Consider the following 16,718-nt stretch of genomic DNA (forward strand, 5'->3'; position numbering starts at 1 on the left):
TTTTGCTCTTACAAAAATGGTGGCTGCATTTGAGGTTATTTGTACCTTTGACATGGATATAAAAACACTTGTGTGAGATACCTATACAAATATAAGTATACCTCATATAGATCTCATACTTGTATTTACATATCTGATATTTATAAAGAAAAATATTTGTATCTCTTTCCAGCAAAATAATCCATCAGATTTTGAAGGACAAAAAACACCTGCTATGGGATTCTTTACACCTGCAAAAGTACAGGTGTGCAGAGATCTATTTGAAGTCCTTTCTCTCAAAGTATCTCCCAAAATAATTTCTAGGAAACGGGAAAAAGCAAGGACAGCATAAAAGCAAAGAGTTTGCTGAAATGAAAATGAAAAACAAGACTTTATTGCTATGGGAATCCCAGACTGAGAAATTCAAAGCATGTATCTCTTATAATTAGCAGGTTTTTAAACTATCTTCAGTTAGCACATCAGAAGACAGCATTGCTTCAAACTGAATCCTTACATTTTACTATGGAAGCCCACTTTGAGTAACTTAAAATTTAGGAAAAGGAAGTCAGGACTGGAATAGTGGGTCTTTGTTTAAAAGATTATTTTATGTTAGTAATTTTTAGCTTATTCAGGAACACCATATTAAACTATTCATCAATCCCTGAAATATCACAGAAAACATGCTATGAACCTCAAGAATATTAACATTCATATTACAGATTCAAAGATCAGAAAGGAATTTCTAAGGCCTGAGCAATTATTAATTTCCTCTTATGTAAAATATCCAAAGTCCTTAAAACTGAGAGTCCTTAGATATGCCAGTGGAGAGTACTTCTGAATTAAACACCTTGTAGGTTAACTTACTGAGTGCCCTTAAGTTGCAGAACAGACCATAACAATCGTGATCATAAATATCACTAAAAACATCTTTCTATATAAATACTTCCTTCAGAAGGAAATGTGGAATCAAGATTTGGTCAGTAAATAATTATTCTAAAATACAGTTCTAATAAATAATATTATACAGCTGATGCAGCCATAAAATCTGGCAAGACTTCCAAACTTTGAGCTCTCTTGGTATTTACCCATTACTGAAAGAAGGGTAATATCTTACTTCTTTGCCAATACTCAACCTATTCTTTCAGTCACGAAGTTGCAAGTTAAGGCACAGTGAGCTACAGATCTCAATCATAAATTAGATCCTTCCTTAAACAACTCAGATATTTTGGAAACCCAGTTACTGAAGTTGTGGGACATCTTATGTTATCCCTATGGAAACTGAAGGTCTCACAACTAGCTAAGGTTTTACAGCATAGAAGTTGTAGAGACAGAAGAGAACCCAAATCTCCTCCTTTTTAAACATAACTTGAATTTCTTGTTTTGTGATGTTACACTGGTTCTACCCATGCAGAAACACCCATTTTCTCTGTTCATGTTTTCTGCATCCCCTGGATCACCTGACTTTTGTGCAGGAAAAGCTCTTCTCCTAACCATAAATAAAACAACTCAGGAGTAAGAACCCATCCCATCCTATCACTTTCAACGGCTATCAGAGTATTTTAATATGTTTATCAATTTAGGACCACCCACTACGCTAGACAAATACCTAATTACCTGGATTTTAAGATCATATTTAGGCAATTGCTTTGTTAAGTTGCTGGAAATTACTACAGTATCTGCTGTTACATAAAGAATATTTGAGAAATATAAATCATACAGCATTTGCTATAGTGAGTAAACATGCAAAAAACCATAAATAGAGAATTAAGTGATTCACTTTAAAACGTGCAGAAAATTGGATAGGTGAATAATATAGTAGATTAAGTAAGGACACATGAACGCATGCAGTTTCAGACTTGGTTTACCTTATAAAAACAGGATTGTGTATACCATATAAATGCTCTTTATGATAACCATTATTACCATTTTCTGTACTGTAATAAAATAAATACACCAGGAAAGACTATGTTAACTATATGATGCACTATGTACAGTATGGCTTCTAAGACACGTACATGGATGATGATGTTATATGCAAAGATAAATTGTGTCTGTACAATAGAAGGTAACTTTTCCTTTGTAACATTCAGGAGTTATGGCATAATTATAATTTTACATTTTTAATATTTTTCTATTCTCCAAAAATTAATTAATTATTTTGCTATTCTTGTTGAGTTGGATACTCTAATATAAAGTCTGGTGAAACAGAACATGTTACCTCTTTTGAAGTAACAAGTTACATTAAAAATATAAACCCTCCCACCTGAATAAAATAATTTTAACAAATACCAGCAAAAATGTCTTATGTTTTCATGGGTATAGTTTCGACACTAAAAAAGCACAGAAAAGGAGAAGTAATTAACTAGACACTAATAAGTGAGTAATTTTAGCTGTACATGCCTGTTTCTGCTCTCCTGACTTGTGAATGTGTAATGAAAAATGATCAGTGTGAAATTTGAGAAATGCAGTGCACAGGCTAACTGAAAAATGAGCAGAACAAAGAGTAGAAAAGAAAACAGTAAAAACAAAAGTGATGTGAAAATATGTAAGAACAGTTATCATAAAGTAAAATGCCAAGTCCCTGAGACAGAGGAACTGCAATCGAAAAAGGAAAGACTGGTTAGGAATAACTAAGACAGTAAGAAAGCAAATAATTAATTCAAGGAGATTACAAAGCAGGCGTAATTCATCTTAACAGGTCACTTAGCAAAGCTAATCACTTGCACATTTGGAAGATATTTATGTAAGCGCTGTACACGAAGCTCTGAAGACCTCATTCTGAAATAAGTTTCTCAAAGTCAGAGCTGGCAATATCTGCACAGTCATGGCAAGTCAAGGCAACCAAAGGCCACCTGCATGAAGCACTTCGCAGGCACCAACCCAAACCTGCAGTATTTCATAAGAACATGCAGTCGTAATCTGACAGCACAGAAGGTTTAAGGATTACAGCACCTTCATGTGAGACATTACAAAAAAACAATTCAATCTATTTGCCATTTAGCTTACTTAGGAGTATATACTTACTCATCATATACATCCTCTGTATCCATTCTACGATAGTATTTGGAGAGTTTTACAGCAAAAATTATGGCAGGAATTAAAAATAATGAAGAGCATCCCAAACCAAACCAGAAGGTGTTCTGAAACAAAGCAAAATCCAGGAAAAAAAAATCACAGAGAAAATTTATCAGAAAAGCACTGAATCTTTGCTTGATATTCTAAGCATTGTTACTGGAAGGACATAGTAGAAATTAGTGGCACTGGCCTTTTGGACTATCTGAGGCTCCTTATACTAGTGTGGAAGAGGGCACATTAAGCAATCTCCACCGTCAGTGTAAACTAAAGTAAGAACACCACAGTCTTACAAATATTACCAAACAGGAATATGTCCAAAGTTGCTCAAAGCTATGCAGCCATAGTGCCCTAAGAAGTTATTTCAATGTAGTCAGCCCTGGACTAGAAAGCAATTTTGTGTCTCAGCATTTATTTACCAGCCACATTATTTTTTTTTCCCTTTCTTGATATTTTAAAGTAGTTGTCTGTCTTGTGGTTCTTGTTAAAATCTGAGTTTCCAGCACTTTCTCTAGGTAATTTTTGACTTGCTAGCTGCAGCCTGTTTGTGTAACTAATTTCATTATCATACAGTTGAACTGAGTTATCACCAGATGTTAAAATGATGAGTTTTCAAATTTGATTTGTATTGGCTGGAGGCATTTTGACTTATAAATGACTCAGCTAAGTTCTATCATCAGGAAAACTGTGGCCCATCTAGCACCAGATGGTTAGTAGCTACACAAAGGAGAAGAGAAGCTCTGTAACAAGACAGTCAATGAGTACAACATGATTCTGGCAGGTTAGGAGATTTCATGGTTAAGCATTATCAAGGTTAGGGTGCTTTGGCTTTGATTGATTACAAGCATTTACTGTTGTTATGATTAGGAACTGGCTAAAAGTGCCATAAAGCTAAATAATAGCTAGGAGATGTTTTAGGTGTTTTCCAGGCACGTGGTTTCTTATTCTATTTTTAACACACGCCATCTTCTTTCCAAGCTCTTTTGCAAGATGAAAAAGCCAATATTACCCTTATGTACTGCTACCAGTCATGCTCAAAGTCTCCACTGTACAGGAATGAATCAAGATGTGTCTGCTACAAGTCAAGTGATAAAAAGTCCCTTTATCTCACTGAGCTTTTCTAGATTCCAGGAAAGATACTTGAGAAAGTTTTTCCTGGGTATTTCTCACTCACTTCCTGCCCCTACCCCATCCCCTTAAGTTAGAAATGGTTACAGCTGAAACTTCAGATCTTTATGCTTTTCCATTTCAAGGTGGTTCAGAATGAAGCAATCAAACTGAAATCCACCCTTTCCAGAATTTTTATTCCAAACCAGTAGGACTGTATTTACTTTGCAATTCAAGTTGGAAGAAATTTAGTAAGAACAGTTAATTTTACAGAATTCTTACTAACAGAAGCCTAAGTTTAATAGAAACCTAAAACAAGTCCAGCACTGGTTTGGCTTCGGACTTGATCCAGATCAGAACATTTTTTCCTTGTGTAACTTTGGATGTGATACTTTATTGTCATACTTCACAACAGTCTAGCCAGAATAATTAAATGCAGATTTATGTTCAAAGAATTTCCCACTTGATGCCCCCATTTTGAATAACAGAAAATATTTCTTACCACAGAATCAGTTATATAGCTGCATAAAAAAATATCTACTGCTGTATCTATCACGTTGGCAACTGGCTTGCATGCTGCTACGTCCATGGCAATCTGAAAGACAGATTAAAACAAAATACAGTCTGAAGCATCTAACAGAATAAGAATCTCAAAACTTGCTTGCAGTTACAGATATTGTTTACTAAATAGTTATCTCTCACCCAAATTCGAAATAAATTCCAGTGGGATATGCTATCAACTGAATACACACATCTTTAAAACATCAGCTTACTTTCTCAAAGGCTGCAGCTGAAGAAAGAAAAATAAAACAAGATGCTAATGACATCAGTTTGAACTAAGCAAGGTCAGGCTCAGTGCAATATTAGCACAAATGGTAGATTTCAGGCTAGCCCTGGAAAAATGATACTATGTTAAATTTGCATTTTATTCCAATCAACTCATCATTCTATTCTACTTCAAACACAACAAAACTATTTATAGAAGACAAGTTTTCCCCTTCATAATAGGTGCAAATATCTTACAAACTGAAACTGTAAAACATACTATGAATGTAACATTCTAATTATTATTATTATTTAGCTTTTTAATGGTTTTTTTTTTTTAAATGCAGCTTCTCTCAATGAAGTAAATGCACCTTACCGACTCCTTGACCCACTCAATGTATTGCTCAAAGTAGCCAACTATGGTATCCATGTACTTTCTTGTCTCCTAGGAACAGACAAAAGTAAGTGAACCTCTATCTCCATGACATCATAAATTAATGTACTTCAATCAAATAAAGCTTACCTGGACAATAACTAGAGAAGCGTTGTTATTTATGAGAAGCTGGGCAGCATGAACAGCACTAATGACATTATTCACCTTAACCTGGAGAGGAAGAGATGGTGTTTAATATAAATACATCCCTTTCAGGCTGTTACAATGGCTCTGCAGCCATTGTCAGTAACCTATTCTCTTGATAAACCATCATCACTGTCCTGTCAAAACCTGACAAAACATGTAATTCCAGACAGAACACGAGCCTGCCTAAGGATTCATGCTCATCTGACAAAATTCTCTCACTACTGAAAAAGGAAGGTATCAGTGGTTACGAACACTACCTTTTCCTGGAACCTATGTAACTAATTTATATACTAGATCAGCTTCCTCTTCCATTCTCTTTCCTTTCCTTAAGCGTAGAGATACTTTCATCAATGTATGTATATACACTACAGACACACACAGTGCACAGGAAGAAAACAGTGGGCCATATACTATCACAACTCTTGATTACCAGCTAGAATATGCTGTTAATCAATATCCAAAAGGATTGAGACACTTCTTCAATATATGTACAACCCCATAAAGTCTCTCAAAGAACACACACAAAGAATAATGCACATACAGCCTAAAACTGTAGAGACATTCCTTAAACATACTTATGGGTCAAACATCATCCTTTTCTTATTAAGACCTTATTTCATGGCTTCCTACCAGAAGCCACGACGTCAGGTTCAAACCACAGATTCTAGAAGAAATCCTAGCTGGTCTGCTGCTGTGGATGGGTGAAAACCTTAATGGGAAGAACCGACGTAGGTATGGCACATCAAGCTTGTGACTATGACTCTTAAGAGCTAGCTAGTGTGGGCTGGATTCTTGCTACCAGTAGGCCAAGGCAGGCTGGTGGTGACAGAAAGCTTTGCTGCCAGAAAAGTGACCATCCTGTTGCTTATTCTCCTGAGTCCAGTAGAGCAACGAAGGCAGCTGGTCTCATTGTGTGCAGGCAGTAGCTGCTACTTAAGAGGGGAAAGGTGGGCTGCCCTGGGGAAGCCTCTATACAGATCCAGCTTCCCACAGCAGGGCTGATTCTGCAGAAGCAGGGAGGTAATGAGTACAGTGCTAAAGAAACAGCTCCTAGAGGGAGGTGGACATTGGACAACAGGTAGTTAACGATGTGATCACAAAAGCTCTCTTTTCTCAGTTGTATTTTTGTATTTTGTTTCTTGGTTGTCCTCAAGTTTTGTATTCAATGATTCTAGAAAAAACAACTATGTTTTACGAACGTGAATGACACAATATATGGAACTGTACTGAAGTCTGTTTTATAACATGACAAATCAGTTTACAATTCATGCTTCAAAAAATATCCCAAACATTCTTTTTTTTTTCCTTTTTTTCTCCTCTATAAAGAAGTGAAAGCCAGGGTAGGAAAGGCTGTGCAGAAGAGATATTTAAATCCTGTTGCTACCTCAGTGCATTACAATCTCTTCCAACAACAGAACAGCTGGAGATTGAAAAAGCTGTACTGAAAATATATGACCTGCATATGTGGCGGATGGATTTAAAACACATGAAAACGTTCCTGTTGCCAGAAAAAAAAAGCTTACCATAAGTTCAGATGATGTCCTCTTCAGTAACCTAATGCTCTGATTTAAAGTGCTCTATTAGAAAGAGGGAGGGGGAAAAAAAAAAGATTCAAGTCATGACTACAAGTAAGAGCCCACTTGTTTTAACATTATATGCATGCTTTTTTTCTTCTATAGATTATTTTGTTTGTAATACAACATATCACATTATATATAGTAACAACAGTTGTATTAAAACTAATATATTGTGGTTTTAATTGTTGAATCAGTATTTCACTGACAGCACTAAGTAGTTATGAATTGTGTACTGGAAGACTTCAGATTTAACTACAGTTAGTAGCAATAAACTGAGTAAGATTTATTTGGAGGGAAGAGAGAACAGTGTTCAGAGAATTCTATAATTGTGCAATTTCAGAAGGGAAATAGCACTTACCCTAGCTTTAACATATTTCTTGACAGTCAGTTTTGTAAAAGAAGAAAGAGATGAGAATAATTAGGAGTTAAGTATGAAAGAACAGCATAGAATCAGAGTGGAACAGAAGACCTAATGCTTTTCTACAAGAGGGTTTTGATAGGGATAGAAATACTGTATCTGATGCTAGGATAAACTAAAAGTCTTCACATTAGGTAGACAAAAACAACACCTCGCATGTATGAGACTCACAGCTTGATACTATACAAATCAGTGCCTGGCAACATCAGGCAGAAGCAGCCCTTTCACATCTTTTATAGCATCAATAAAAAAAGATTTTTCTTAGGCCCTAAACACTAACGTCAGGAGTTTCCCACTCCAATATTGTTAGGAGATTGCTAACTCCAAGAAATAAAGTGTGAAAGTGATAACTTTTAATACTGATGACAAATGGCAAGCAAAAAAGAAAATGAGTGACTTAGGGTTAGAATTTTGTAAAGTTCTCCCCTGCTTCCTCTTTTATTAATATTTAATCACAAATAGATACAGGAAAAAATGGGAAGAAAAAGGTAATGATTTTAGACAGTACTATAAAGTAGTAGTATTATAAGGAGGAAAACTATTTACTAAACACATACTTTAACCAGATTACTCTTCAGTGACACAATGCAAATGCAAACTGTGCTTATATAACAGCAAAAGTCCAGGTTTCTAAACTGTATTTAAGAGATTTAGAGATTCATATTTTCTACAAATATGTTTTAATATTGCTTTAATATTTTACCATAGCTTGCTCTAGTGGAACGACTTGCTGGTCATGAATCATTCGAATATTGTTTGCATGTCCTTTTAAGGCATTTTCCAGGGCTCCTTTTGGCTGCAAAAAATGCAATTATGCAGTATTGTTCACTAGTCTCAAAGCTTTCCAACAAAGCAAAAAACAATGAAAGTTGCGCATTATACTCATCTGCTGCAGAACAGCTGATGCTAACAATGGGATATGGCAAATTGAATTCCTCAACACAAGGAGGGAAAAAATCACCATATTAATAATTCAAGTCTCAGCAACCAAAACAGATATATTATACTGCTTTTCTGGCTATAACATTATCAGAACAGATTCAACTGAAGAGAATTTTCACATGGTGCACTAAGTCATTTTAAATACAGAAGAGGGAGCACATCCCCCTCTCACTTGCCACAAGCCAGAGTTCATCCCAAGAAACCTGCAGCATGGCACCCTGGCTGGGAAGAGCATTTCCCAGTCAGGGGTACTTGCTTTTGTTTTGGGCACTGTGGACATCACCCTAAGGTGCTCTCTGCCTTCTGAGGGGCACAAAAGTTTGAATATTTTCAGCCAGTAACTTGAATCATAGAATGGTTTGGGTTGGAAGGAACCTTACAGATCATCTAGTTCCAACCCCCCCTACCACAGGCAGGGACACCTGGGGCTCAAAGCCCCGTCCAACCTGGCCTTGAACACTGCCAGGGAGGGGGCATCCACAGCTTCTCTGGGCAACCTGTGCCAGTGTCTCACCACCCTCACAGTATAGAATTTCTTCCTATACTTGGAAAGGCATCTGTGAAGGGTAGCATACACACTGAATACACAGTTTACACAGTAAATACACACTGCTAACTCCATTTTGGAAGTATAATAATGGCAGACCTCACTGCTCAGAGATGTGTTTGCTTCCTGCGAAGTGTTCACATAAGCAGTCAGCTGTAGTCCACTGAGCAGCTTAGGATGCTTTCCCTGCTGTACTGACAAGCTGAATCCATTTACCTAATAACACCTGAGGGTGGTATTTCTCCCTCCTCCATACCCTGACCCCTTGGTTTGATTCAAATTTTATCCCATTTGCTCCCTCCAGTGTAAAAACATACGTTCAATTTTGTGTAAGATGCCAGAAAATGCAAACTATACACCCACAGTTAATTAATTCCAAAAGTTTTTAGTTTATTTTTTAATTGATTGTTCTTGTAAACTTTAAGAGCTATCACTAATAACAAAGTGGGATTATAGAATATCCTTGGAAATCATAATCAATTTTGAAACAATCTAAGTTTTGTAATACATCATATTGTGGGGTTTTTTTGATGGTTTTTTTTTTTTTTTAGACATTTCATAGATTACACTAAATAGCATCACAAGGAAGAAATAAAAACGTATACTGTGACAGTGAACACATTAATATTGTATTTTCTTTGTCTTTTATATGAAGAAATTACTCTGCCTGATCTATTCTCAATTCTAACGCTTCCTTTAGATTCTATTACAAAAAATAATGAAAAACCGATCTATCAGCACAATGTATTTTCCTTTACAGAGCTATGTGTAGAGTATACCTTTAAAGAGACATCTCAGTGGCAATTCTATGTAAGATATAACATGTTTGAAGAACCTCAACTTTCACTTAGAAAATAGCCCCAAAACAACAGCAAAAACTCTGCATCTGTATAACCTTCAAAATGGCACAGGAAAAACTGAAAATGGAAGTGAAGTGTGGCCAAAGCTACTGGTATCTGTCTAAGTTAGCAGACAATCCACGTGAGTAAACAGGCAATGTGCGGTTCACTCATGGTGTGTAGAAAGGATGCTAACTACAATACAAAAAAACACATGCGGCAGAAAAAAAAATGCAACTGGTGTGATCAAATTATGCAAAAAGCTGGAGTAATCACACCCGGAGCCTCTACTGGTGCCCTCCTCTCCCTGGAGGAGGGATGGATACCTGACAAATTCCAAACAGCATGGTCTCACTCTGCTGTCTGTGTCCCTTAGTGACTGAAGCAACTGTAGTACGTGTGCAGCATAACTCTTTCTCCCACATCACAATGCAGGAATATGTCTCGGGCCAGTGTCCAATCTAGTGTCCAAACTATGACTGTCATTTTGAAAAATAAAGTGACCTTGACATGCATACAAACATATCGACTGAATATTCACTATCTGTTAACACAGCTGTGTCATTCTGCAGATTCATTTGCAGGCAATGCTGTAGCTATACCCTCTGACCATTGTCCATGTGTTTGCATTCAGAAAGCCCTTCAGAGCAGACAGGATCTCTTTTGTGCATTCGCCCTCCACAATGGAGCCCCAGTTCTCATTAGAGCCCTTATGAGCTACCACAGTATTAATTTTATTGCTAATTGCAAAATCTTCTGCTCACTAACTGAAAGAACATTAATTCAAATTTCTTTTCCATCATGATCAAACCAATTTTTCTTCCAACTGGGACCCTAAAATGTAGACATCCTTACAGGAAATACTCAAACAGAGTATTCCCCTCGTTTCTTAAGCAAACAGTGGAATTCAAGAAATTACACTTCCAAAGCAGAAATTGTACAGCAATTAGCATACAAAAAAATCAATAATTAGCAATATTTAAAATACAGCTCATATGCAACATTGTTCTTGAAAGTTTTTCCTTAGGTGACAATGCATCACGTATGTAAGTGTCTGAAGTACAAGAATTCTCCCATAGGAAGTCTAAATACTTGGCTATATATACTTATACAGTATATAAATAATACATTTTATGTATTAGTGTATTAGTGAATTAAACTTACCAGCTGGCCTGCTCTTGCTTCTAAGTCATTAGCGAATGACAGCAGATCAACCTTGGTAACACTTTTGTTGATCTGAAACAAGATGTGAATGGTAGGGTAAGAAAAAGAGTATGTTGTTATTGGATATACAGACTGTTTGCACTTAGCCACACCACCCACTTTGCCTACCCTTTATTTCTTTAAATGTGTATTGACCTTAACTTCTGAAGTGCTTTTGCTCCAAGTTTTGTGATTCTTCAGAACGTGCCCTTTCACATAACAGATTTTTCTCTGTTTTGCCCATTGTTAAAGAAACATTTCATCTTATGCTTTGTCCCAGTCTTGTCTCTAGTTCACTACAGTCTCACCTCTGTCAAATATGCTGCAAAGTTTATCGCTTCTATTCCTGAAGAGCTGAAATTCAGAAGATTCTCCTTCCCAATTTCATCCAGCAGAATGATTTCACTGAGGTTTATCTGAATATTTTCAATTTTAATTGCTACATCTTCTGTATACTGAGAGGGAAACAAAATAAAGCACAAAAGTAGTTTCACTCAGTGCATGTATTTGTCTATAGCTCCCCTCCCCAAAAGCATCTTGCTTTTACTGACTCATTACTTCCATGAAGAAGCACACATTGATTTTTGCTTACATCAGTTTAATTCAATTAACTTTGATAGAATCCACCAGGTAATGTTCTTCCCTGCAGTATCCACACACTCTAGCCATGCCATGTTCTAACCCACCTATGCACCTTTCGTACCAATGAATTACTTGCCTTCCACTATGTTTTAAGCAAGCTTCTCTGAATTATGTTAGTCCCTCCCCTAAGAGGAGACTGAGATAAAACAGAATTCTCCTGCCAGTGCAGGAAATGTTACCCTTAAAAATTTTAAGTTGTCCCCTGGCCCTAATCAAGGAAACCTAGAGAACTCAGTATCTCAGCTGTGGCCAGGACAGACACTGTCTGCTGTACTGGCCACAGGACTGGATGAGACTCCTCTAAATATGTTTAGTGGTGACTAAAGATGACTTGATTATTGTTATGCGAAGTCTTCCTGCACTGCAGCCAAATCTAAAATGTTACCTGTCCTGCACAGGCCGCAAAGCAATAGATAAGGAATCTGGAAACTGGACTTCCTTCCCAGCCTCCACCATTAGCCTGTTGCAGAAACTCAAAATAACTTTCCCTCTTAGTGAACTTTCCCTTTTCATTTTAATTGTGTATTATTTGGGGCAGGGACTGTATCTATTAAGTGTGGCTACAGTGCCTGGCAGAATGGAACATGGGTCCTCTAGGGCTTGCTGTAATGAAGATCAGTATTATAGGTAACCCCAAAATCAGCACAGTCATGTAATGACAGTGCAGTCATGTATTATTACAGCATAACTGAAAATATTTTATTTCATCCCAACCCCTTCCCACTGAAATCAGAACCATTCTTAGGAGCACAGCATATCATATCCTAGATCAACATAAATCTGACTGGAATCAGAAGAGAACACACCAAGAAAGGCATTTCTATAAAGAACAAGACTCATTAAATACCGTAAGCAGCCTTTGGAAGATGCTAGACTTGAACCTTCTATGCAAGTTCAAAATTAAAAACAACATTATCAGCACCCATTAAAAAAACACATCAGAAAACCTTTCATGATCCACTGAGACTGGTAAAGAACATCTTACTTGTAAATAGATTTCATTCTTTCAAATTAGCTTGGACAGTTCTTGCCTCTTTGCAGGATGTATTGTATATAAAAGCCAAAATCCCATAAACTCCAGACATGCTATACTGTGTTTAAGAGCAAACACCTCTCCAATCTTCAAAAATAATCATGAACTCACTCACGCTTTCTTTACTTACCATACTAATATTTAGAAATTCATTGATATCAAACAGGTGTTCTAGGTGAAGAGAAGTATAAATTCCTTTGTTTTCCTTGCAATCACTATAAAAACAAAAAATATATACATCAGCCTAAAAATCACCTTGAGGACCAAGCGTTAAGAGAATGATTAACAATGCTTCCATATTCTAAGAAGATCAGCCCTTTAAAAAAAAAGTTCTGGCTATATTTTTTGAAGCTCAGTCTATAAGAAAACAAGTAATTAACAATTTCTGTTGGTCTCAAAGAAGCAAAATATTTTTTCAAAGAGATCAACTAGTATCATTATACAATATTACTCTAGGACTACCTCTAATAACTCATATATAGGAGAAAATTGCTTTTGCTAGTGATTCACTAGAAAATCAGAATGTCTTCTGGAACACGTGTGACTTCTGCACGTGCTTGAAATGTGAAGCATGGAAGATACCACAAAAGAAGTATGTATAAATTGAATTAAATCTTGAACATAACTTTAATACCTGTACACTTTTTCAAAAGTCAAGTTAATATTTGGATTTTTAAACAGGATGCCAGAAAGATAGTTTTTCCAGTGTTGATTTAGTAAGTAGGGAGTATCCAAAACCTAGGAAAACAAGATTCAGTAATGTTACTATAATTCCGAGTTTTCAATTCATTAATTTATTCATACGTAGTCTTTTGACACATACCCACATTTAGCTTATCACCACTAATGGAGATATAAGCAAAGAGTGAATTCAACCTCTCTGGTGCAGAAAGTGTATATTAAAGCTCCATGCCACCAAGAAATGCTGAATCACAGAAAAATTTATCTGCAAAGGAAGACAGGCATGCAGTATCTACACTGCAAAGCAAATTAAACCAAGAAAGGATGAATGTGTCTATTCGGTGTGTAAGGGGAAAGTAAACCAGATCTAAACTAATTGAAGTGTATAAAATAATAATACGCCACACATAACTGACAAGACCATCGGGACTCACGGGGATTCTATTATTGTTTAATAACTTTAATAACTTCACCTTGAATAAAGGTTTTATCTTCAAAGGGCTCGCAGACCAGTTTTTTCTACATTTCCACCTGTGATAAAAGCGAGCACCACTACAACCATCAGCACCCAGGAGAAAAGAAAACTGAATCCAACACCACTGAAAAAGAAGGAAGTTGAGTAAGTTTTTGCTTTTTAAGAACAAAGATATATACTTCGGGCAACAGTGAAGCCAACAGTTAGCAGTTATAACAGAGATATTAAAAACTGGTAGATGGTTTAAATACTGCTGTTTTCCAAATACGTTCCTGTCCTCTGAAACACTTTATACATTTCAGCCCTGTAAGGCCTTCAGCTAAAGTGCATCTAAAATGCTCACATTTGCACTGGGCATGAAAACTCTTTAAAGAATTAAGAGCCACAAAAGCATACAATTTTCTTTTTTTAAATTCAACTTTCTGGCCTTGTGCTCTAAAAAGAGTTTTAGACGGATTTCAGATGCAATCTTCTCTTGCACCCAAGAGAAATTACATTAAACCACCACTGGGAACTTCCAAGAGCAACCCCAAACCTCCTAAAGTGCTCTGAGAAAGTCAAGTGGTTCTTGTCTCCTTGTGTGTTTTTTTTTTTCCTTTTGAGCAAGTGCTCAAGTGTACTAAAAAGCTACGAACTCCCTTAATAACTTCAATTATCTGTTCCCAGTTTTTGCAGTTTCCCAATGGGCTTACATAGAAATTCGTCAGCTACAGCACTCGCCTTAGAACAGTAGATTCAGAGGTTTTATCCTTCAGCTATGACGCTCAATGAAAGAGCAACCCAAAATCGCCAACTCTCTCAGTGGAAGTACGTGAGATTAATATTTATTTTGTTCTGTTTTTTTTTTTCAGCACATATACACAGGTAACAAACAAATTCTTTTTATACCTATGTCCTTCAATATCGATTAAAAACAACCTTCTACAGGTACCTTTATTTTATTTTTCACCAATAAGTGAAACTTACGCCATAAGAAAGTTTCCTCCAGTGTTGGAGATGCAGCCTCTGGTTGTTGGAGAAGCTTGTTTATCATAACCACAGGTGCCACATAACAGTCCAAGACAGTAAAAGACCAGAATCAGGAACTACCATGCGAGCACAGAATGAGACAACCCAGCCACCTAAGGAATAAAGCCAAAGTGCTTGGTTTATTAGCATGCAAAGAACACAGTGGAGACCCGCAGAATACATCAGGCAATACTATATTCCCCACTGGCCCACTCTTGATTCTGTTTGAGCAATAAATGTTACCAATGAAAAAATGCTTTTCCTACACTAGCATATATTTTGGGCCAGATTATAATTGCTGTTGGATTATAGACATCTGCTGCTGAACGGCTGGAGAACAAACATCACAAGAACAAGGTGTTTCCAACTCCAGTTACTGCAGGTGGACTGTACCGAAGTGTCAAAATGCTCCAAGTGGAGCAAACAAGGACTCAGAGGAGGCAGATGCTCAAACAGTAATTTATTCAAGAAGCAACGGAGAAATTTATGAATGTGGACTCACCATTGCTCATGAAGTACATAACTGCTCTTACTGAAAGGCTTACTACTTTTTGCACCTGTGTTAGGCTTGTAATTGTAAATAACTGTGTTTAAGGCTATTAAAAGCTAGGCTTTGTGTGTCTGTGCTGGAATGCTTTCAATGTCTGGAGCAGTTAATGGAACGCGATCAGGAGAAAAATCCTGGATAGGAATTGAACTTTCATTTTAATTAATTAAAACACATAACTCTTCTATGCGTCCATATATTTGGAGCACATCCATTTATTCACACATTTTATATCTCATTCTAGCCTTTCACTCTCTCCTAATTCCCTCTGCTCTTCCTTTTCCCTTTCGTCATCACTTCTCCCAGCTTATATTTCTCAAGTTCCCTTTTCTCCTCCTTGTACTTTTACGGAGAAAACAGGAACCAGGAAAATCAGAGAAAGGAATATCATAATGAATATGTATGGCCAATAAAGAGAAAGAAAAACATTAATGCTGACAGGCACATTTATAAAAGAATACTTATTAAGAACTACAAATAATGCACCTGTAATTAAGAAAGGGATGGACAAAATAATTTGGACAACTACAGGCTTGTTAGTTTCATTTGTCCTTCAAGTACTACTACGTTATGTTTGACAAGAATGGGTATTTAAGTGCCAAGCAGATGAGATATATTTCTCCACCTTTTCAAATCTAAATACAAGATTAAGAGAGGCATACTATAGCAGAATGAAGCAATATATTTGGTTAAATGCAATCTGAGCTTCAAGGAAAATACTGATAAATTTCTCAAATTAAGGCTCACCACAAAAACCGCCAGGTAAGGAATGGGCTAAAGGTAAGGTTGTAAGTAAGATTCTTAAAGTTCAGTCTTCTGGTCACTTCTATTTAACATTGCATTAAAGCCTTTAGCACACTTATTCTGCAGCAGTGAAACTGATTATGACACAGAGATAGAAGCAATTATCAATATAGGATCAACTGAAGTGTTAAAATGAAGGGAGAACTTGATGAGCTTGAGGACTGAAATGACTAAAACTGGACAAAGTTAAATAGTATGAAATGAAAATCTTTATGCTTCAAAATATGAGATTATTACTCAATATAGGAGTCACACAAGTCTCAAATAGTAAGAATATGTTTTTCTCAATCAACCATGCATTCACAAGGACAAGTACTACACAAGTAGGAACAAGCAAGGGTGTGCAAAGATTTACAAGGTGTGAAGCAGAATCCCTGCTACTCCTCCTCTGTGGTGGAAAGAGTGCAATAAAAAGGGATTGGCTTCAAGGCCTCTCCAGTCCTATGCTCTTGCAACTTACCTGCAACTCAACAAAAACAAGCCCTAAATAAGAAGTCAC

General features: G+C 36.5%; 1 protein-coding gene across 1 annotated transcript in view; it reads right to left on the minus strand.

Annotated features, from left to right (window-relative positions):
- The window catches only part of PROM1 (prominin 1), a 56,277-nt gene that overhangs the window by 836 nt on the left and 38,723 nt on the right, over positions 1-16,718 (minus strand). Inside the window, 14 exon segments of the mRNA XM_068403187.1 lie at positions 3,004-3,119; positions 4,661-4,753; positions 5,300-5,368; positions 5,447-5,527; positions 7,027-7,080; positions 8,202-8,294; positions 10,991-11,062; positions 11,338-11,484; positions 12,835-12,919; positions 13,339-13,442; positions 13,845-13,901; positions 13,903-13,984; positions 14,827-14,954; positions 14,957-14,981. Coding sequence (XP_068259288.1) covers positions 3,004-3,119; positions 4,661-4,753; positions 5,300-5,368; positions 5,447-5,527; positions 7,027-7,080; positions 8,202-8,294; positions 10,991-11,062; positions 11,338-11,484; positions 12,835-12,919; positions 13,339-13,442; positions 13,845-13,901; positions 13,903-13,984; positions 14,827-14,954; positions 14,957-14,981 — 1,206 coding nt within the window.

Source organism: Nyctibius grandis, chromosome 6 (genome assembly GCF_013368605.1).
Source record: "Nyctibius grandis isolate bNycGra1 chromosome 6, bNycGra1.pri, whole genome shotgun sequence".
In the NCBI taxonomy this organism is placed as follows: Eukaryota; Metazoa; Chordata; class Aves; order Nyctibiiformes; family Nyctibiidae; genus Nyctibius; species Nyctibius grandis.